This window comes from Orcinus orca, chromosome 15, assembly GCF_937001465.1.
Source record: "Orcinus orca chromosome 15, mOrcOrc1.1, whole genome shotgun sequence".
NCBI lineage: Eukaryota > Metazoa > Chordata > Mammalia > Artiodactyla > Delphinidae > Orcinus > Orcinus orca.
The window spans coordinates 67,725,268-67,743,707 of NC_064573.1; the positions used below are offsets into that span (position 1 = coordinate 67,725,268).

At 44.2% G+C, this 18,440-nt stretch overlaps 1 protein-coding gene across 1 annotated transcript in view; it reads right to left on the reverse strand.

Annotated features, from left to right (window-relative positions):
* ZNRF3 (zinc and ring finger 3) overlaps positions 1 to 7,179 on the reverse strand; it is a 148,678-nt gene extending 141,499 nt beyond the window's left edge. The window contains exon 1 of the mRNA XM_004283766.4: positions 6,554 to 7,179. Coding sequence (XP_004283814.2) covers positions 6,554 to 6,853 — 300 coding nt within the window. The 5' untranslated portion in view covers positions 6,854 to 7,179. The remainder of the gene's footprint in view (positions 1 to 6,553) is intronic.
* Between the last annotated feature and the right edge of the window lie 11,261 nt (positions 7,180 to 18,440).

An 18,440-nucleotide genomic window follows, 5' to 3' on the forward strand; every position in this document is an offset into this window, starting at 1 on the left:
TTAGAAGGTCTGGCTTTCCCCAAGTATACACCTGATCATAAAGCACGCTTCTCTATTGGCTCTCCCTGGCACACTCAGACGAGGTGCAGCTGAGGATGACATGAAGGCCCAAGCCTGGAAGTCAGGAGACCCAGACAGTTCTCCAGGGTCATCTATACCTCACCATGTGGCCCTGGCCCTCCGCTTCTTTGGACCTTGGTCTCCTTATCGAACACATTAAAGGGCTGAGTCTGGTTCTTCGGATTATTAAGATGGATTTAAAAGTCATTTTTGTCATGAACTGCAAATCCGCATCGTCCAGACGTGGGAAACGCCATCAAGAAGCAAAGTTTTCACATGACATATATTCAGGTTAATGATGATTCTGAATACCAAACCTTTATAGTTATTCCCAGGGACACTAGGGTTTGGCTGTGAACTATTCTCCATGTGTCTGTCCATCCATAACAGCTGTCCACATTAGGGCTTTCTCAATTATCAGTGTTTTACCACGAAAAGCACGTCTTCAGACCTTTATGTCAGGTACCCTGCCCCTGAACATGTGCACACACACAGGTCACTTTCATACAACCTCGTATTATAATATCAGTGGGTCCACCAGAACCATTCTTTGCATCTAATCAAGCAAGTTTCTGTAAATAACAACCAAGAAGGAAAGCTAATCCCAGAATGTATAGCCAAAGCAAATGACGTTGTTCTCATCGATTAATCCAAGCCCATTAAGACCCACTGTCTGCCTGGTGTCCACTCTGAATCCATCATTCATTCACTAATAGTGAGTGTCTGATAAGCAGCAGGCACCAGGGACCCAGGGATGAACAAAAGCAAATAGGCCTGTGCCCAGGTCCACAAGGAAGATGTAAGGAGTTGCTCTTAAGGCATTTCAACATCGACGGACACTCCGTTTCATTTTCCAGTGAATTACTGCAAAGGCACAAACATCCGCACTTCACACTCTCACACCCTGCATTGAGCCTCACCTTCTTGCCCTTCACCAGCTAAATGCAGAAAATTCTTTATTTTTTTTAACTTAAGTATAACTGACCTACAACATTATGTTAGTTCCAGGTACACAACATAATGATTCGATATTAAAATGCACAAAATTCTGGGAGTGACCATCTTCTCACTTCTCCCAAGGATGATGCATTTAACTACTATCAGATAGACGCACAGGAGAGAAGTTAATCCATTAGAGACAATGGATGCCTTCAGGACCAAGGGCTCTATTGTGTAGGGAAACCCAGTTGGGAAGAATTATCACTTATCCACACACGTCTGGCTCTATAAGGGACTGTGAACTCCAGAAGACAACAGCAATACAGTATCTGGTACAGAATAGGGCTTTGGTAGAAATCTATCAAATGAACATGCTCGATGGAAACACATAAACCTGCAGACCTCTCTACAACTCACGCCACTCAAATCCTCAGTGATGCACTTACTTGATGACAGGTACTAGGTGAGTGCTTCTTTTTCCTCTTGGAGAGGAGGGGCATCACAGAACCCACCAAGGGGAAAAATTATGTATCTTCTCAGGAAAATGAAAGTGCACATACACGGGATTGTGTGTATAATTTCAGGGGTTCCCAGGCGCTCTCTGGAAGTCTGTGTCCCTCGGGTTAAGAACCCCTATGCTAGACTGTTAAAAATTAGACTTGGGACTTCCCTGGTGGTCCAGTGGTAAAGAATCCACCTTCCAATGCAGGGGACACGGGTTCAATCCCTAGTCGGGGAGCTAAGATCCTACATGCCATGGGGCAACTAAGCCTGCGCGCCACAACTACTGAGCCCGTGCATCCTGGAGCCCCTGTGCCACAACTAGAGAGAAACCCACGCCACAGCTAAAGATAAGCCCACACACCACAACAAAGAGCCCGCAATGCAGTGAAAGATCCCGCATGCCTCAACGAAGATACCGCATGCTGCAACGAAGACCCAATGCGGCCAAAAAAAAAAAAATTAAATAAATAAAATAATTTTAAAAATTAGACGTGAATTAATGTCAAGACCTAGCCGGCCAAGTCCTATTTATTTGGCGATAATAGGAAGAAAGGGGCCAGAAAGACCTGGGTTTCAACCCAGGTTTTATCATGCACTAGATGTGTGAGGTCGAATAAGTCAAATCGCCTTTCTCAGCCTCAGTTTCCTCATCTGTGAAATGGGTTAACAACAGTTGTTGAGTCCATGTTAAAGTAATGATTAGATGAGCAAACACATGACGTGCTTGGCACAGTGCCCGGTACAAAATAAATGCTCCTAAATGGAAGCCATCACCACCCTCTCTAGTCTCCAGACCCCACACTTACCTCCCACTCCCATCTTCATCTCCATACAGAGCTGTATTAGTAACCCCCAGGGCATCTCAGAGAACAAGACAGAAAATAAGAGCCCCTAAGAATTCACAAGGTCACAAAACACAGCCCTAATGTTTTTCCCAAAATCAAATGCTTGGTTTTAACCTATGAAGGCCCTTCTGACAAGACAGTCAGCAGTCCCTTTTTGTGTAAATCCAGGTCAGCTGTCAGCACGCAATTGTTCTATTAGGCCAAGTCAATTTTTAGAGGCAGGCCTGTTAAGTTAACTTAAAATGGAGATGAAAAGAAAGTGTTTGATCAAATGCTAAACTGCAGAAACAAACTGACAGGGAAACAAGGCAGAGGAATTAGTTTCCTAAAATTATTGTCTCTGATACCCTTAGTTAACACTGGCTATTTAAGGACCTCACTCAGCCTTTCTAACCCACCACTCAGCTCTCCTCCCACCCCTCATGGCTAAAGGCACTGGCTTAGTTCTTTTTTTTTTAATAAATGTATTTATTTTTGGCTGCGTTGGCTCTTCATTGCTGTGTGCGGGCTTTCCCTAGTTGCAGCGAGCAGGGACTACCCTTCCTTGCAGTGCGCGGGAGTCTCATTGCAGTGGCTTCTCTTGTTGTGAAGCACGGGCTCTAGGCGCACGGGCTTCAGTAGCTGTAGCACGCAGGCTCAGTAGTTGTGGCTCGCGGGCTCTAGAGTGCAGGCTCAGCAGTTGTGGCGCACGGGCTTAGTTGCTCCGCGGCATGTGGGATCTTCACGAACCAGGGATCGAACCCGCGTCCCCTGCATTGGCAGGCAGATTCTTAACCACTGCACCACCAGGGAAGTCCCACTGGCTTAGTTCTCAGCAAGCTGTGCTTTCAAGACCATTCATCACTTAACCCAGGATCCAGAGAGGCCGATTTTAAAGTTACACAAAACCTACCATTCAGATGTCTTCTACAGATGAATTTCTCAAGCATTTCCAAATATCTGACTTCAAGAGGGGAAAAGATGCATTTCCACTTTGAAACAATCTTTCACCTCTATGCAAGTTTTCTTTGTTTGCTTAACCAATCCACATACCCTAGCCAGTGTTTAATTGGGCCTTTATTTAACATCACTAACCATGTGAGTTGAACAACCAAGTCTCAAAGTTTCAGATAAGGATCTCATTAATAGCAACAAATTGGTTCAAAGATGAAATATGTATCAATATGTCTAAGAACCCTTTAAAGTTCCACACTTCAGAACTATGGGAGAAGTGTAATTACTTCCTCCATCATTCACACTGTATGCTTGACACTTAAAAGCAAATGGGCTTTAATGCTGCATGAATAAATAAGATAATAAAAGTAACGAATAGCATTTCATAGCAACACATTGTTTTCACAACTTTCACAGAGGAAGATGTCAAAAAAAAAATCTCTCTTTTTCCAGAGCACACTGATGACCTTGGGAAAGTTATTTAAGCCTAAAATGCACAAGGAGAGAACCAAGACTCCTGTGACTAATCCCAAGGTTCGAATCTCTCCCTCTCTCTCTCACACAGACACACACATAGACAGACACACAGACAGACAGACAGACACACACACACACACCCTAAGCCTCCCCCTACTCCAACTCATGCAGATGAATGAACAGGTACTCTAATTAAGGAGTATCTGGGCAAACCAGACTGTGATAAGGTATCTACTCTATAAACATACACACACACATACTTCCATTGCATACAATAGGGAGGGAAAAAAATCAGTGATACAAACCAATTTCCTATCTTAGAATTCTTAAAGGAGAGAGTCTCCCAAAACGGTTCTTTTCTCCCCTAAAGCATGAACAACAGGGCTGCGGAATCCCACGGGAAATAACAAAAGCAATCCTATAAGTGCTACTATTTAGGTTTCGTTAAAGGAAAATGAACTCTGCTCTGAAGACCATAAAATATTAAATAGCAAGTTATGCAGAGTTTTTTCAAGATAGTAAATAGAAGGAGGCTTGAAAAGTTCAACAAGGGCACTTAGAAAACCTGATTAATCTGAAGCTGAACACCAATTTGTTTCTTGTACATTCTCATTTCTCACGCAAATTGTGACATTCCTTCTCAGCAGTCCTAAAACATCAGCTTTCCTTACGAAAACGTTCTTCAGGGCTGACGGGCCACACCAGTTCCTTCACTCAAGCGTATTCGAAGAAATAATAAAAGCATGCCAGCCTCTGTACACACACAGCCCTAGAAGCCATGCTGAGCTCCTTCTGTGCACACGGAGAGGTTCGGCAAGTAGGCCTCACAACAAAGTTATCAAAGATATAGAGTGAGAACACCAAGAAATGACTATTCAGACAGCTCAGATAAACTCACCAGCATTACTGCAGTTATAAGGGAATTAAGGACACCTATTAGTGACTGCTTAACAGGTAAACTTATTAAATACCATTTAAGTCATTTTTCTTTACTTAGCAATTGTTGACTTTTTTTTTGGCGAGGCTAATGGACTACAAAGGAGTTAGATAAGCACTTCAAAAAGTTTTAAAAGAGAATAGATTCCTTCTGCCAAATTCACACATTATCTCTCCACTCACAAGGATAAAAGTTACAAATGGTGTGTTTAAACTGCTAATTTTGTATTAAATGGCGAACCCCAGATTATCTCCAAAGCATAGCACTACTCATAACGGATAGCTCGCCAGACAAACTACCAGGGAGAAAGAGTACAAGTTAAAAAACACTGCAGATAAAAATCGCAAACTTCAAAAGTCTCCTTCAAAAAGTGAAGTGCCACGTTAAAACATCTTTTCTCTTAGAAGGCTGTAAATCAAACATTTTCTATAGGCATCAGGCCACAGTGAAAGCCTCAAAGAGAAACAAGGAGTCACAACGAGTAAGCTTTAAGATTCAAACTGTGCTTGAAGGTTGCGAATGAAATGTGTAGGAATCTTCAGCAAACCATGGTCTCTAAATCTTATAAAGACCGTAATTATAACATTATCAAAACAAAAAAAGTCCAAAATCCTTTAACATATATGTAGTCACAGAACTCAAACAACATGTGTTTTCCCTTCTATTCAACCTGCAGAAGTTTAAGATAGGGATGTAAGGACACACCTCTAAGGGCCAAGCTGCAGGGCTCCCTGTCCTAACCATGCAGGCCTTTGAGTCTGCACCAGGAGAGGGGAAAGGAAAGGCTGCTTGCAGTCATTCCACTCGGTCCCCCTCTCTTCATTCATAACTCATCCAAGAGTGAAGTGCAGAAGGCCCAAAGCTTAGAGCCCTGCAGCCAACCCTTCTCCCCCAAAAGGTTCAAAGACAAGCCAACCGTTTCAAATCGCCCCCATCCCAGGCACGCATATTAACCGCAGTAAGTGCGCTGGCTGTCTACTAACAAGTTGATAAAATCATAGCCCCGAAGCAGGAAGGCATCTACCCAGTTCACCATCTGCAGAGGCTTGGGCTCAGAGTTCCTCCTTGAAAGAGCAGGGTCAGCTTAAAGCTAGCTCTCCCTAGCCTTTGGAATGCACACCTCTTTCATCTGGAGCAAGGTGGAGGCCCTGTCAGTGAGCGACCCCGTCTCCCGATTTGCAGGCCCTCTGCAGAAGTCCTTGGCCGAGAAGCGGGCAGGCTGCCTCCCTCCCACCCTCTGTAATCTGAGGCACGCAGCGAGGGCTGCCTGCTTCTTCCACTCCAGGGCACCCGCGATCCCCACTCCTCGGCGGGCTCCCGCTGCTCTCCTCCTGCCGCTGCTTGTCCAGAGCCCCACAGGAGGGTCAGCGCCCAGGTGAGGCTGGCGGCAGGTTCCAGGGGAGAACCTGATGTTGTGCAGCCCCTCAGACAAGGCTGGCTACTCCCCAAAAGAACATGCACGGGTGGGAAGGACAGCCTGCGACCTGGAACAAGCCAACCCATCCTTCATCACTTATCTTTCCGAAGTTGGCATTCAACAGGTAGTTCCCGGGACTTACACCTGAGGCAAACCGAAAGCCCCAACGGCCCGAGGCGGCTGCCCCAACGTGGGTGCCCGGACCCGGGGTCCCGCTCCCGCTCCCCGGACCCACAGGAGGCCGAGCCCCCACGTGCGCTCGCCCCCCGCAGCGGCGCCCTGGAGGCCGCGTCCCGCCCGCCAGCCAGGGAGGGATGCCGCTGGCCTCCTCGCTGCCCCTCCCGCCCGCCCGCCCGCCAGCCCGCGGCGGGGTCGGCGGGCGCAGCCCCCGGAGCCATCTTGTGGCGGCGGCGGCGCGGGGCCCGGGCGGCGGGCAGCTACCTGCACAATCTCGCCCTCCGCGCTGAGCGTGGCCCCGGCCCGCGAGAAGCGGCCCGTGAGGCCGGTGGTGTAGGTGGTGTAGTCGCCGCTCGGGCTCGACTCGAACAGCACCACCTCCACGAACGCCGTCTCCTTGGCCCGCGCCGCGCCGGGCCCCGCGGCCGCCAGCAACAGCCCGAGCAGCAGCGGCAGCGGCGGCGGCGGCGGCAGGCGGCGGCCGCGGGGGCAGCGGGGGCGGCGGCGGAGGCGGCGGCGGCGGCGGCCCGGGGCCCCTGGGCGCCCGCCCGAGCGCGGCCTCATGGTCCTGCGGCGGGAGGGCGCGGAGGGCGGGCGCGGCCGGGCATAGTCGCGGGCCGGCGGAGGACCGAGCGCGGGCGGACGCCTCACAGCCCCATCGCGGCGGCGGCGGCGGCGGCGGCTTTGTGGGTCGCAGGCTCTGCTCGGCTCCCCCGGGCGTCGCGCTGCGGCCCTTTCATCTGCTCCACGTGAGGGGTTATCCCCGCCCCGGCAACGTCGTGACCCGCTCTCCCCTCCCTCTCAGCGCTCGACCGCCTCTGCAGCCGGGGGGAGAGGGAAGGCGGGGCGGGCGCGCCTGCGGCGGGGGCGGGGCCGGATGGCCGGGCACGCCCCCGTGTTAGCCCCGCCCCTCATCCCAGCCCCGCCTCTCGTCCGCCGTCTGCGCTCCTCCCCTTGCTGTCGCACCGCCCACCGTCTCGCTCCGCCCCCTCATCCTCGCCCCGCCCCCACGCTCTAGCTCCACCCCTTGGGTCGAGCTCCGCCCCCACCGCGCTCCGCCCTCCGCGGCAGACATTTCTCCTCGCGGTTGCTGAAGTTCGGCGGGAATGGGGACCGCATTCTGCTCTGGGCCGATGTGCGTCCTCTATGGAGGCCCCACGCCTCCTGCTCCCATGCAAGATTTAGATTCTTGTCCTTCCCGGCTCCCCCGCCCCAATCTGCAGTTCCTGGGAGCGGAGCCACTGCACCTGGTCCTCCACCCCCACCCCCACCCCCACCCCCAGGATCGAAAGGGAACGACTCCGGCGGTCTGGGGAGGTGTGCCGCTGGGCCATGACGGGGCGTGTCCGGTTCTTGCACTGGTGTCGCTTAGACAGCTACTCTCAACTGTGTGTGCAGGAGGGGGGCGGGGGTGAGAAAGCCATTAAGTCATTTGGACTCTGATGGAAATAATCTGTCTGCAACCCCAGAGGCTGTAACTGAAACATCCCCCTCGATAGAAGTTCTGAAACTTTGATTGTCTCCTGTGCAGGAGTCCAGAGGATTCCAACACCATCGCACTTTATGCGCAGAGGATAGATGCTAAATTATCATACCTAAGACACGTGCTCTAGGGCCCAGGGTTTCCCAGTCACCCAAAAGATAAACTTTGAATTCTCTTTGGAATATGCCTTTTCCTTCCTCATCTATTCCTCTCTGAGAATCGAACCTTCTTTCAAAATCCAGATTCAATTCCCATTTCCTCTGTGGAGTCTTCCCTGTATGACCAGAATGACTTTGTTCAGATATTTGCAAATAGTTGGTTAAGATGATCTGCTTCTACTTGCTACCACACCCAAAATATTAAAAAGAAAACTCATTGTGAATTGTCTTGGGTAAACAACTTACCAAGGTTACAATTTAAAGTAGAAAAAATGTGGAATAGAAAATACACTTGAAAAAACTCCACAGGTCTGTGTTGCTGCATTTGGACCACCCAGAGCTACTGCTCAGGAGGGAGGCACCTGGAAAAGCAGGGTTTTGAGTATGGTGGCTTTTTAGTTTCTCCAGAACCAAGCCTAACCAGTGCTGACTGGACTGGGCAACATCAGTCCTGACAATGGGCTCCCTCTACATGGCTCAGTCCAGTCCTTAACAGGGAGGTCCATCACTACAGCCCATCCGTGACACGCTGCAATATTTAAAATTCAAGGTCACCATCAACTGATGAATGGATAAACAAAATGTGGTATATCCATACAATGGCATATTATTCTTCAAGGAATGAAGTACTGATGCATGCTGCAACATGGATGAACCTTGAAAACATGCTGAGTGAAAGAATCCAATCACAAAGGACCACATAGTACATGATTCCATTTATATGAAATGTCCAAATTAGGCAAATCTACAGAGACAGAAAGTAGATTAGTGGTTGTCAGGGACCGGGAGGAGGCAGGAATGGGTAGTGGCTGCTAATGGGTTTCTTCTGGGGGTGATGAAAATGTTCCAGAATTAGATAATGGTGATGGTTGCACAACTCTGTAAATACACTAAAAACTACTGAATTGTACACTTTAAAAGGATGAGTTTAATGGTATGAGCATTATATCTCAGTACAGTTGTTCAACAAATACAAAGTCATTAGTGGTCTTTTTCATGCAAACATACACATAACATACAAGATACTGTGTAAGGATATTCTGTGTTCTTTGAAGTCTTAGTTCAAATCTCACACCCTCAGCAAAAACAGCAGTATGCCCCCTGTCCCCCCAATCCCAACCTCCTTTGGCCTGTTCATCCCCCCACCCCATAGCATTTATCACCTCCTAACATACTAAATAACTTGCTTGTTTATTTTTGTCTCTCCTCCATGCGCATAAACACACATGCTGGAGAACAAACTCTATAATGGCAAGGATCTTGTCTTGTTCACTGACTTAGGCTGAGGCTGCCTGGCCCAGAGTCCACACTCAATTATAAATATTTGTTGCATGAATTAATGACTAAATGAATGAGTGATAAGCTCATTGTTGTGTAACCCTCTCATTTTGCAGGCATTTGGGGCAGCTTGTTAACAGCTGTTTAGGAGCACTGGGCTTCATGGAACCAAAATAAACTCTGAACATGGAGAAGAGCAACAGTCTTTCCCTCAGGGACTGTGATGAAAACCCAGTAAAGGGTCAAAAAAGAAACCGGTTTAGATTTTTTTAAATCTGCTTGAAGAAAGGTACAGTTAATAAGACACAAGTCATCAACACAGAGGTAATATTATTCATCTCAGCAGTGTAAAGCTGTTTAGAAATGGAGGTGTTTGCTGAGTAATGAAATGTCACCAAAATCTGCTGGGCAGTAAGGGAAGATAGAAGATAACTTCAGATAAGAGGGAAGACGCATAGGCCAGGAGCAAGGGCTGGATCAGCGAGCTGGATCAAGTGATAGGAGTGAAGAGAAGCAATGCACATTCACTATCCTTCAAGGCACATCCCTAATCATCCCGAGTATAACTTGCCTTGCTCCTTTCTCTACTTATCAGACACAGCTCAGATGAAAATAACGGAGAACAGGTGCATCAGCATCAGTTAAAGCTGCCAGCCAGACCTTGAACAAATCTCACTGACTTAGGCCAGAAACCACACAAAGCTTCAGGAAATTTTCTGCCATCAAAGTTCTATTTACATGACCAAATAGCGAAGTTTGGGGATTTCAGATCCATAAAACATATGCTTTAGTACCTAAAGAGACTGTATCTGTTATAGAGAACAGACTTGTGGTTGCCAGGGGGGAGGTGGGGAGGGGAGGGAAGGAATGGGAATTTGGGATTAGCAGAGGCAAACTATTATATATGGGCTGGATAAACAACAAGGTCCTACTGTAGAGCACAGATAACTATATTCAATATCCTGTGACAAACCATAATAGAAAAGAATATGAAAAAGAATATATATATGTATATATTACTGAGTCACTTTGCTGTACAGAAGAAATTAACGCAACATTGTAAATCAACTATGCTTCAATAAAATTTTTAAAAAAGAGAGAGAGACTGTATCTGCTTAAATCAAAACAGACATGGATATTCACAGCAGTATTGTCTCCCCTCCCCCTAACCCCAAGCCTTGGCGTGCAGGATCTTAGTTCAACAACCAGGGACCAGGAATCAAACCCACGTCCCCTGCAGTGGAAGAGTGGAAGCACAGATTCTTAACCACTGAACCACCAGGGAAGTCCCACAGCCATATTACTTTTAATAATAAAAGACAGGAAACAGTCTAAATGCTTATCAATAGGGGATTAGTTAAATAAATTCTTTTATGATACATCCATTTATTATATCATGGAACACATATTAAATAGTCATTAAAAACAATGAAGAAGCGTTCTATGAACTTACATAGAATGATCTCCAATATATATTGCCCAGTGAAGAAGATGTGCATATGGTTATTCTACAGTGGAGGGGGGTGGTGAGGAGGCAACAGATACGTGAGGTATGAACTTGCAAACATGAACAATGTGTGGAAGAAGCTATAAGAAATGAATAAATGGTTGCCTCTGGAGGCATCTGGGTGACTGGGAGGCAGGGAAAGGAAGGAGACGTACTCTTCCCTGTATACCCTTTGAATGTATTGAATTTGTTCCCTGCACATATATTACCTATTCAAAGGTAATAAAATAAAATAGAGCAACCAACCCGCTAAGTCAACAGATAACATTCATTTTCCATATGCAAACATATTCATTCAATAAACCTTATTTTTAAAAAATTTTTTTGAAAGTCTTTACTGAATTTGTTAAAATATTGCTTCTGTTTTATGTTTTGGCTTTTGGCCGCAAGACATGTGGGATCTTAGCTCCCTGACCAGGGATCGAATTTGTACCCCCTGCACTGGAAGGGCGAAGTCTTAACCACTGGACCACCAGGGAAGTCCCCTCAAAAAAACTATATTGAACACCTTCTACGTGCCACTGGAATATGAAATGGGATTGGCCTACAGTTATGGAAGGTGTTAGCATTAGTGGAATCTAGGTAATGGGAACATGGGACCTCTCTGTACTATTTTTGTAACTTCTTCTTCTAGTTATTTACAAGTAAAAATTAAAATTTTAATAATGGATTGGCCATGGGACTTCCCTGGCGGTCCAGTGATTAAGCCTTCACCTTCCAGTGCAGGGGGTGCAGGTTCGATCCCTGGTCAGGGAGATAAGATCCCACATGCATCGTGGCCAAAAAAGCAAAACATAAAACAGAAGCAATATTTTAACAAATTCAATAAAACTTAAAAAATGGTCCACATCAAAAAAAATCTTCTAAAAAATCAATTGGCAAGTCCCCGTATTCAAGTAGCTTCCTTCCTTTTTCCTTCCTTCCTTTCTTCTCTCCTTCCATCCTTCTGCAAACATTGATGTCTCTATGGGGCAGTTAGAGAAGTCATAAAAGATTACAATAAAGTCTACTTTATTTTACAAAGTAATTTTAAGAGTTTGAATCTCATCTTGTTTCTTTAAGGCGATTTAAACTTAAGACATGCTAGCATTCTTCCACAGTATTTATATCTATTTCTGGAAACTTTAATTTATTGTATTTAAAGATCATATAATTCTCTTGAAAGGTACAATAGATGTTACACGGACAAGTAGCGGCAGTTCTTTCAAAACTCTTAGAAGTGTCTCTTCCGCCTTTGAAGTATACCATCAATCTATGTCTACTTTGAGCCTTGAGGCAGAAGGCCAATCTGGGCCCGATTCATCAGTGGTTTAAACCCTGCTTCAACCTGTCCCTGATTTGCAATGGCCACCCAACCAGGAGTCACAAACTCAAACAATGCTCCAGGGGCCAGGCAGGGAATGTGACTGAGTGAGGTGGGCCAGGTGTAAGCAAAAATAACCAGCAAGTAAGAAGGTAAATGGCAAAGGGGCCTCAGGCAGGAACACCCTTGGGAGTGGTGGCCTGGGAACGCATGGCCGGTCCAGAGGGCCACTCCCGAGCATCATTGCTCCGGGGAACATGGGCCCAGGTTCACAGATCTTCCAAGTTGTTCAAAACAAGCAAAATTCCAAATGTATTTGTAGTGTCTCCTGGTTTTAAAATGTTTACAATAGATTTAAAATATTTATATTGCTGTGTGGGGCCAAATAAACACACCTACAGGTCCAAAAAGCAACATATTTTGTGCCCAAAAGACACAGACCAGTGACAAAGCAAATGCTGATTGGACCAGGTCGTAAAACTGTTGCTTCTAGGCTGCTAAGTTAGAGGAAAAGGAAGAAACCCTAATATCTGAGAAGTATAAATGCTGCACTATATAAAGGAGATAGCTGTATGTGTGGGCTGCACCTCTGACCACAGGAGGAACCTATCTTCAGGATGCAATATTCAATTGAGGTGGAAATGTAATCACATACCTACTTGACAAAGAAAGGCTGATAGTAGATAAGGGGGTCATTGGAGCTTTGAAAGATAGATGAGTCAGGTGGCTTTAACACTGATTATACCTCTATTTGAAGGTAAAAAGGGATTGAGTGAAAACACTAGAAGAAAGTAAAGGCCAATCACTTGCTTTTCTCCAACTGTGTGGGACAAAGTGGCTTAGAACAGAGGTGAGTCAATAAGAGAGAAGAGGGATTTGGGGTGAGAATGCAGAAATGCACACTCCATTCATCCTGGCTGGAAAGCCCCATCAGCTTGCAGAGAAGTGGTAATGAACAGGAATTGTTGACTCAGCATCTCTTCCTGTGGGTACCCACCTCTTCCTGGCCCATACCATCTCTCTGCGGCTGTCAAACACAGGACTCATCTCCCCAGCTTAGGTGGGCATGTGGCCCAGAATGCCCAGAGTACTCCACTCCTCTAGCTACAGTGATTGGTTCAGAGGTAGGCATGTGACCAAAGCAGGGGCAACCAGAGTCTTCCCTAAAATTTGATCTTTTTGGAAACTGAGGGAGAGAAGGTCTGTCTTCCCCATGGGATCTCAAACCCTAAGGATTATGTAAATTTAAGGTATTTGTGGCCATTTTCCCCAACCACAGAGAAGATGCTGCTACTGTAGGAGAAGAAGGAGAAGCAGAGGCAAGCTGAGATGAGACAAACAAGAATAAGAAGGGTACTGGCTGCATTCTTTGATCCCCTGGATCCATCCCTATGACAAAAGACTCATAGGATTTCCCTGGAGGTCCAGTGGGTAAGACTCCGCACTCCCAATGTAGGGGGTCTGGGTTCGATCCTTGGTCAGGGAACTAGATCCCACATGCATGCCGCAACTAAGAGTCTGCATGCTGCAACTAAAAAAAAAGATCCCACGTACCACAACTAAGACCCGGTGCAGCCAAAATAAATAAATATATATATATATTTTTTATATCTTTATTGGAGTATAATTGTTTTACAATGGCGTGTTAGTTTCTGCTTTATAACAAAGTGAATCAGTTATACGTATACACATGTTCCCATATCTCTTCCCTCTTGCGTCTCCTTCCCTCCCACCCTCCCTATCCCACCCCTCTAGGTGGTCACAAAGCACCGAGCTGATCTCCCTGTGCTATGCGGCTATTTCCCACTAGCTATCTGTTTTACGTTTGGTAGTGTATATATGTCCATGCCACTCTATCACTTTGTCACAGCTTACCCTTCCCCCTCCCCATATCCTCAAGTCCATTCTCTAGTAGGTCTGTGTCTTTATTCCTGTCTTACCCCTAGGTTCTTCATGACTTCTTTTTCTTAGATTCCGTATATATGTGTTAGCATATGGTATTTGTCTTTCTCTTTCTGACTTACTTCACTCTGTATGACAGACTCTAGGTCCATCCACCTCATCACAAACATTCGTTTCGTTTTATGGCTGAGTAATATCCCATTGTATATATGTGCCACATCTTCTTTATCCATTCATCCGATGATGGACACTTAGGTTGTTTCCATCTCTGGGCTATTGTAAATAGAGCTACAATGAACATTTTGGTACATGACTCTTTTTGAATTATGGTTTTCTCAGGGTATATGCCCAGTAGTGGGATTGCTGGGTCATATGGTAGTTCTATTTGTAGTTTTTTAAGGAACCTCCATACTGTTCTCCATAGTGGCTGTACCACTTCACATTCCCACCAGCAGTGCAAGAGTGTTCCCTTTTCTCCACACCCTCTCCAGCATTTATTGTTTCTAGATTTTTTGATCATGGCCATTCTGACCGGTGTGAGATGATATCTCATTGTAGTTTTGATTTGCATTTCTCTAATGATTAATGATGTTGAGCATTCTTTCATATGTTTGTTGGCAGTCTGTATATCTTCTTTGGAGAAATGTCTATTTAGGTCTTCTGCCCATTTTTGGATTGGGTTGTTTGTTTTTTTGTTATTGAGCTGCATGAGCTGATTATAAATTTTGGAGATTAATCCTTTGTCAGTTGCTTCATTTGCAAATATTTTCTCCCATTCTGAGGGTTGCCTTTTGGTCTTGTTTATAGTTTCCTTTGCTGTGCAAAGGCTTTGAAGTTTCATTAGGTCCCATTTGTTTATTTTTGGTTTTATTTCCATTTCTCTAGGAGGTGGGTCAAAAAGGATCTTGCTGTGATTTATGTCGTGAGTGTTCTGCCTATGTTTTCCTCTAAGAGTTTGATAGTTTCTGGCCTTACATTTAGGTCTTTAATCCATTTTGACCTTATTTTTGTGTATGGTGTCAGGGAGTGTTCTAATCTCATACTTTTACATGTACCTGTCCAGTTTTCCCAGCACCACTTATTGAAGAGGCTGTCCTTTCACCACTGTACATTCCTGCCTCCTTTATCAAAGATAAGGTGACCATATGTGCATGGGTTTATCTCTGGGCTCTCTATTCTGTTCCATTGATCTATCTTTCTGTTTTTGTGCCAGTACCATACTGTCTTGATTACTGTAGCTTTGTAGTATAGTCTGAAGTCAGGGAGCCTGATTCCTCCAGCTCCGTTTTTGGTTCTCAAGATTGCTTTGGCTATTCGGGGTCTTTTGTTTTTCCATACAAATTGTGAAATTTTTGTTCTAGTTCTGTGAAAAATGCCAGTGGTAGTTTGATAGGGATTGCATTGAATCTGTAGATTGCTTTGGGTAGTAGAGTCATTTTCACAATGTTGATTCTTCCAATCCAAGAACATGGTATATCTCTCCATCTATTTGTAACATCTCTAATTTCTTTCATCAGTGTCTTATAATTTTCTGCATACAGGTCTTTTGTCTCCTTAGGTAGGTTTATTCCTAGATATTTTATTCTTTTTGTTGCAATGGTAAATGGGAGTGTTTTCTGATTTCACTTTCAGATTTTTCATAATTAGTGTATAGGAATGCCAGAGATTTCTGTGCATTAATTTTGTATCCTGCTACTTTACCAAATTCATTGATTAGCTCTAGTAGTTTTCTGGTAGTAAATAAATAAATATTAAAAAAAAGACTCATGACAAATACAACAGCAAAAAGGTGCCTAGTTCAATGATAGTTGCAACAGCAGCAATAGGAAGTAAACACACACACACACACACACACACACACACACACACAAAGAAACTCTGAGATTGAGGTAGATCGAGAAACCCACATTTTGCTAAAAGCAATTGAGTCAATCAGTTTCATCTTGAGAGCTCTAGTATCTATCATGCCCCCCAAATTTTTGCAAGTCGAGAAAAATGAAAGAAAGAATTCCAAAACAAAAGATCTAAAATAAAGAAGTATTCAATATATTAACTGAGTGGATGAATGAATGAATGAATAAATGAGTACATACTCAGACTAGAGTTCCTTGTCATTTCAATTTGAGAAAACTTGGAGGAAATAGCTCACTACATAGAAAACAACAAAACTGTAATCTCCAAAATGTGACATGGAATTCAGAGAGGCCTCACATTTTACTGCTCAAAGGCACCTTAGAAATCATATAAGTGTTGTTTGTTTGACAGATAAGAAAACCAAGACCTAGAACCCACAACAAGCTAATAGATGGACGCAAATTATAGAGTACAGCTTTCCCCAGCCTTCGACATCTCCTCATTTATGTACAAGTGCTGTCTGGCAACAATTAAACACTGGGCACAGAAGTGCTGTGGAAGAGAGAAGTCCCACACTTCTGCTTTATTTGTTTGTGTGTTTGGGGCACTGGCTTGCAGCAGTGCCACCTTCTCCTGCCCTGGTCAGCTGGAACCTTGAGGCTCTTGGAAGCCACAGCCCTCAGGCACCAAGGAGCTGACAGTCCTTTCCCAAGAACAGCTTTATGAGTGGCCTTACTTCTGCCTTTCATACTTATTCCTGCCTCTGGGCATCTTTCCTGTTTTCATCTTAGATAGAAGGAAGAAGAGAAAAATCAAGAAACAGCAACCTGAAATGAATTTCTCATTATTGAATGAGAAAGAGGTTTAAAAGATGCCAAAGAACTGGACTCCCCTGGTGGTCCAGCGGTTAAGACTCCATGCTCCCAACGCAGGGGGCCCGGGTTTGATCCCTGGTCAGGGAACTAGATCCCACATGCCACAACTGAGACCCGGTGCAGCCAAATAAATAAATAAATATATTTTTAAAAAAAGATACCGAAGAATTGATGATGCAGAGTGGGAACTGGGGCAACCCCTTTAGGAGACAATCTGGCAAAATCTATCAGAATTTAACATTCATTTGCTCTTTGGATCAAACAAGCCCACTAGTGTAAACTTATTCTACAGATTCCCTTACACTTGCTGTAAAGATTTATTTATAAGGATGTTCACTGTAGCACTGTTCATAGAAGCCAAAGAGTGCAAACAACCTGTGTTCACCAATAGAGCGCAAGTTATGGACAAATGATAAGGTAGACAAGATTTGCTTCAAAATAATGCACTGGGGGAGGGAGCAGGGCTGGGGTACAAATGAAACAAGATTGGCCAGATGATGATAATTACTGAAGCAGGGTGTTGGATACATGGAACTCCCTTTTGCTGTTCTCTTGTATATGTTTGAAATTTTCCATGATAAAAATTTTTAAGTATTTAAATTATGATATGTCCATTAACAGAATATTCTGTATAGGTTAAAAATTATATAGGATGTGCTATATGCACTGATACAGCAAGAGTTCCAAGACATATTGTTACTACAAAATACAGTGTGCATTATAACATACACAGTATTTTCCCAATTTATTTTTCTCTCTGGTCCTCAGGTATATAGAATTAAATTAGCCTTGGCACACACATTATTGGACACATTATTGGTCCATACATGGCCCACTTTTATTTAGTTAGCTAATTAGTTTTAATAATAGAATACCACCCATGATCCCACTGAATTTCATTTTGGATGAAATGAAAACTAGGACCTTGAAAATAACCTATAGGCTATTGTATAATGTGACATGAATTATGTTAAGAGAAGCATTACTCACAAGAGCAAAAACTTGGGAGATAGCCCAAATGCACATCAACATAAGAACGAAATGAATAAATTCTGACATATCTATGCAATGAAATATTATACCAGTCAAAACAAGTAAACTTCAATGACTTAGAACAATATGGATGAATATTAGCAATATAATATTAAGTGAAAAAAAGATCTGCAAAGATTATATTCATTGTGATATCCTTTTATAAAGTTAAAAGTAACTGATTTGGGAAAAAACTCAGCATTATATATTAATGCAATTAAAGTATATAAAAGGAAAGCCAGGGATTCAAGATGAATAACTCAATGGGGGAAGGTCATGAGATGGAGGTATCTTATGGTTAGATATCCATTTCTGTAAAACAAACAAACATATATGTATGTATACATTTTTTCCCCCTGGAATGTACAGAAGAAACTGTTATTCAGAATTGTTTGAATAAAGGAAAAAATTGTAAGTCTGGGATGGGAGAGAGACTAAACATAATCCTTTCTCTTATAACAGAAATCCAACTCAAACAGGCTTAAGCAAAAAAAAAAAAAAAAAAAAAAAAGTTGGGGGCGGATTTAATGATTCACATAACCGCAAGGTCCAGAGATAATTTTGGTTTCAGACACAGCTGAGTTCAGGGGCTCAAAGGATGTTATCAAGCACCTTCTTCCTCCAGCTCTTAGCTCTGCTTTCTTCTATGACGTCATTTTTCTCAGTTTCTACTCAGCAACCCCTGTCTTCCAGGCTCGCATCATCCACGTTGCCAACACTCCCAGGGAAGGCAGAGCTTCTTTACTCTCGTTTCCACCC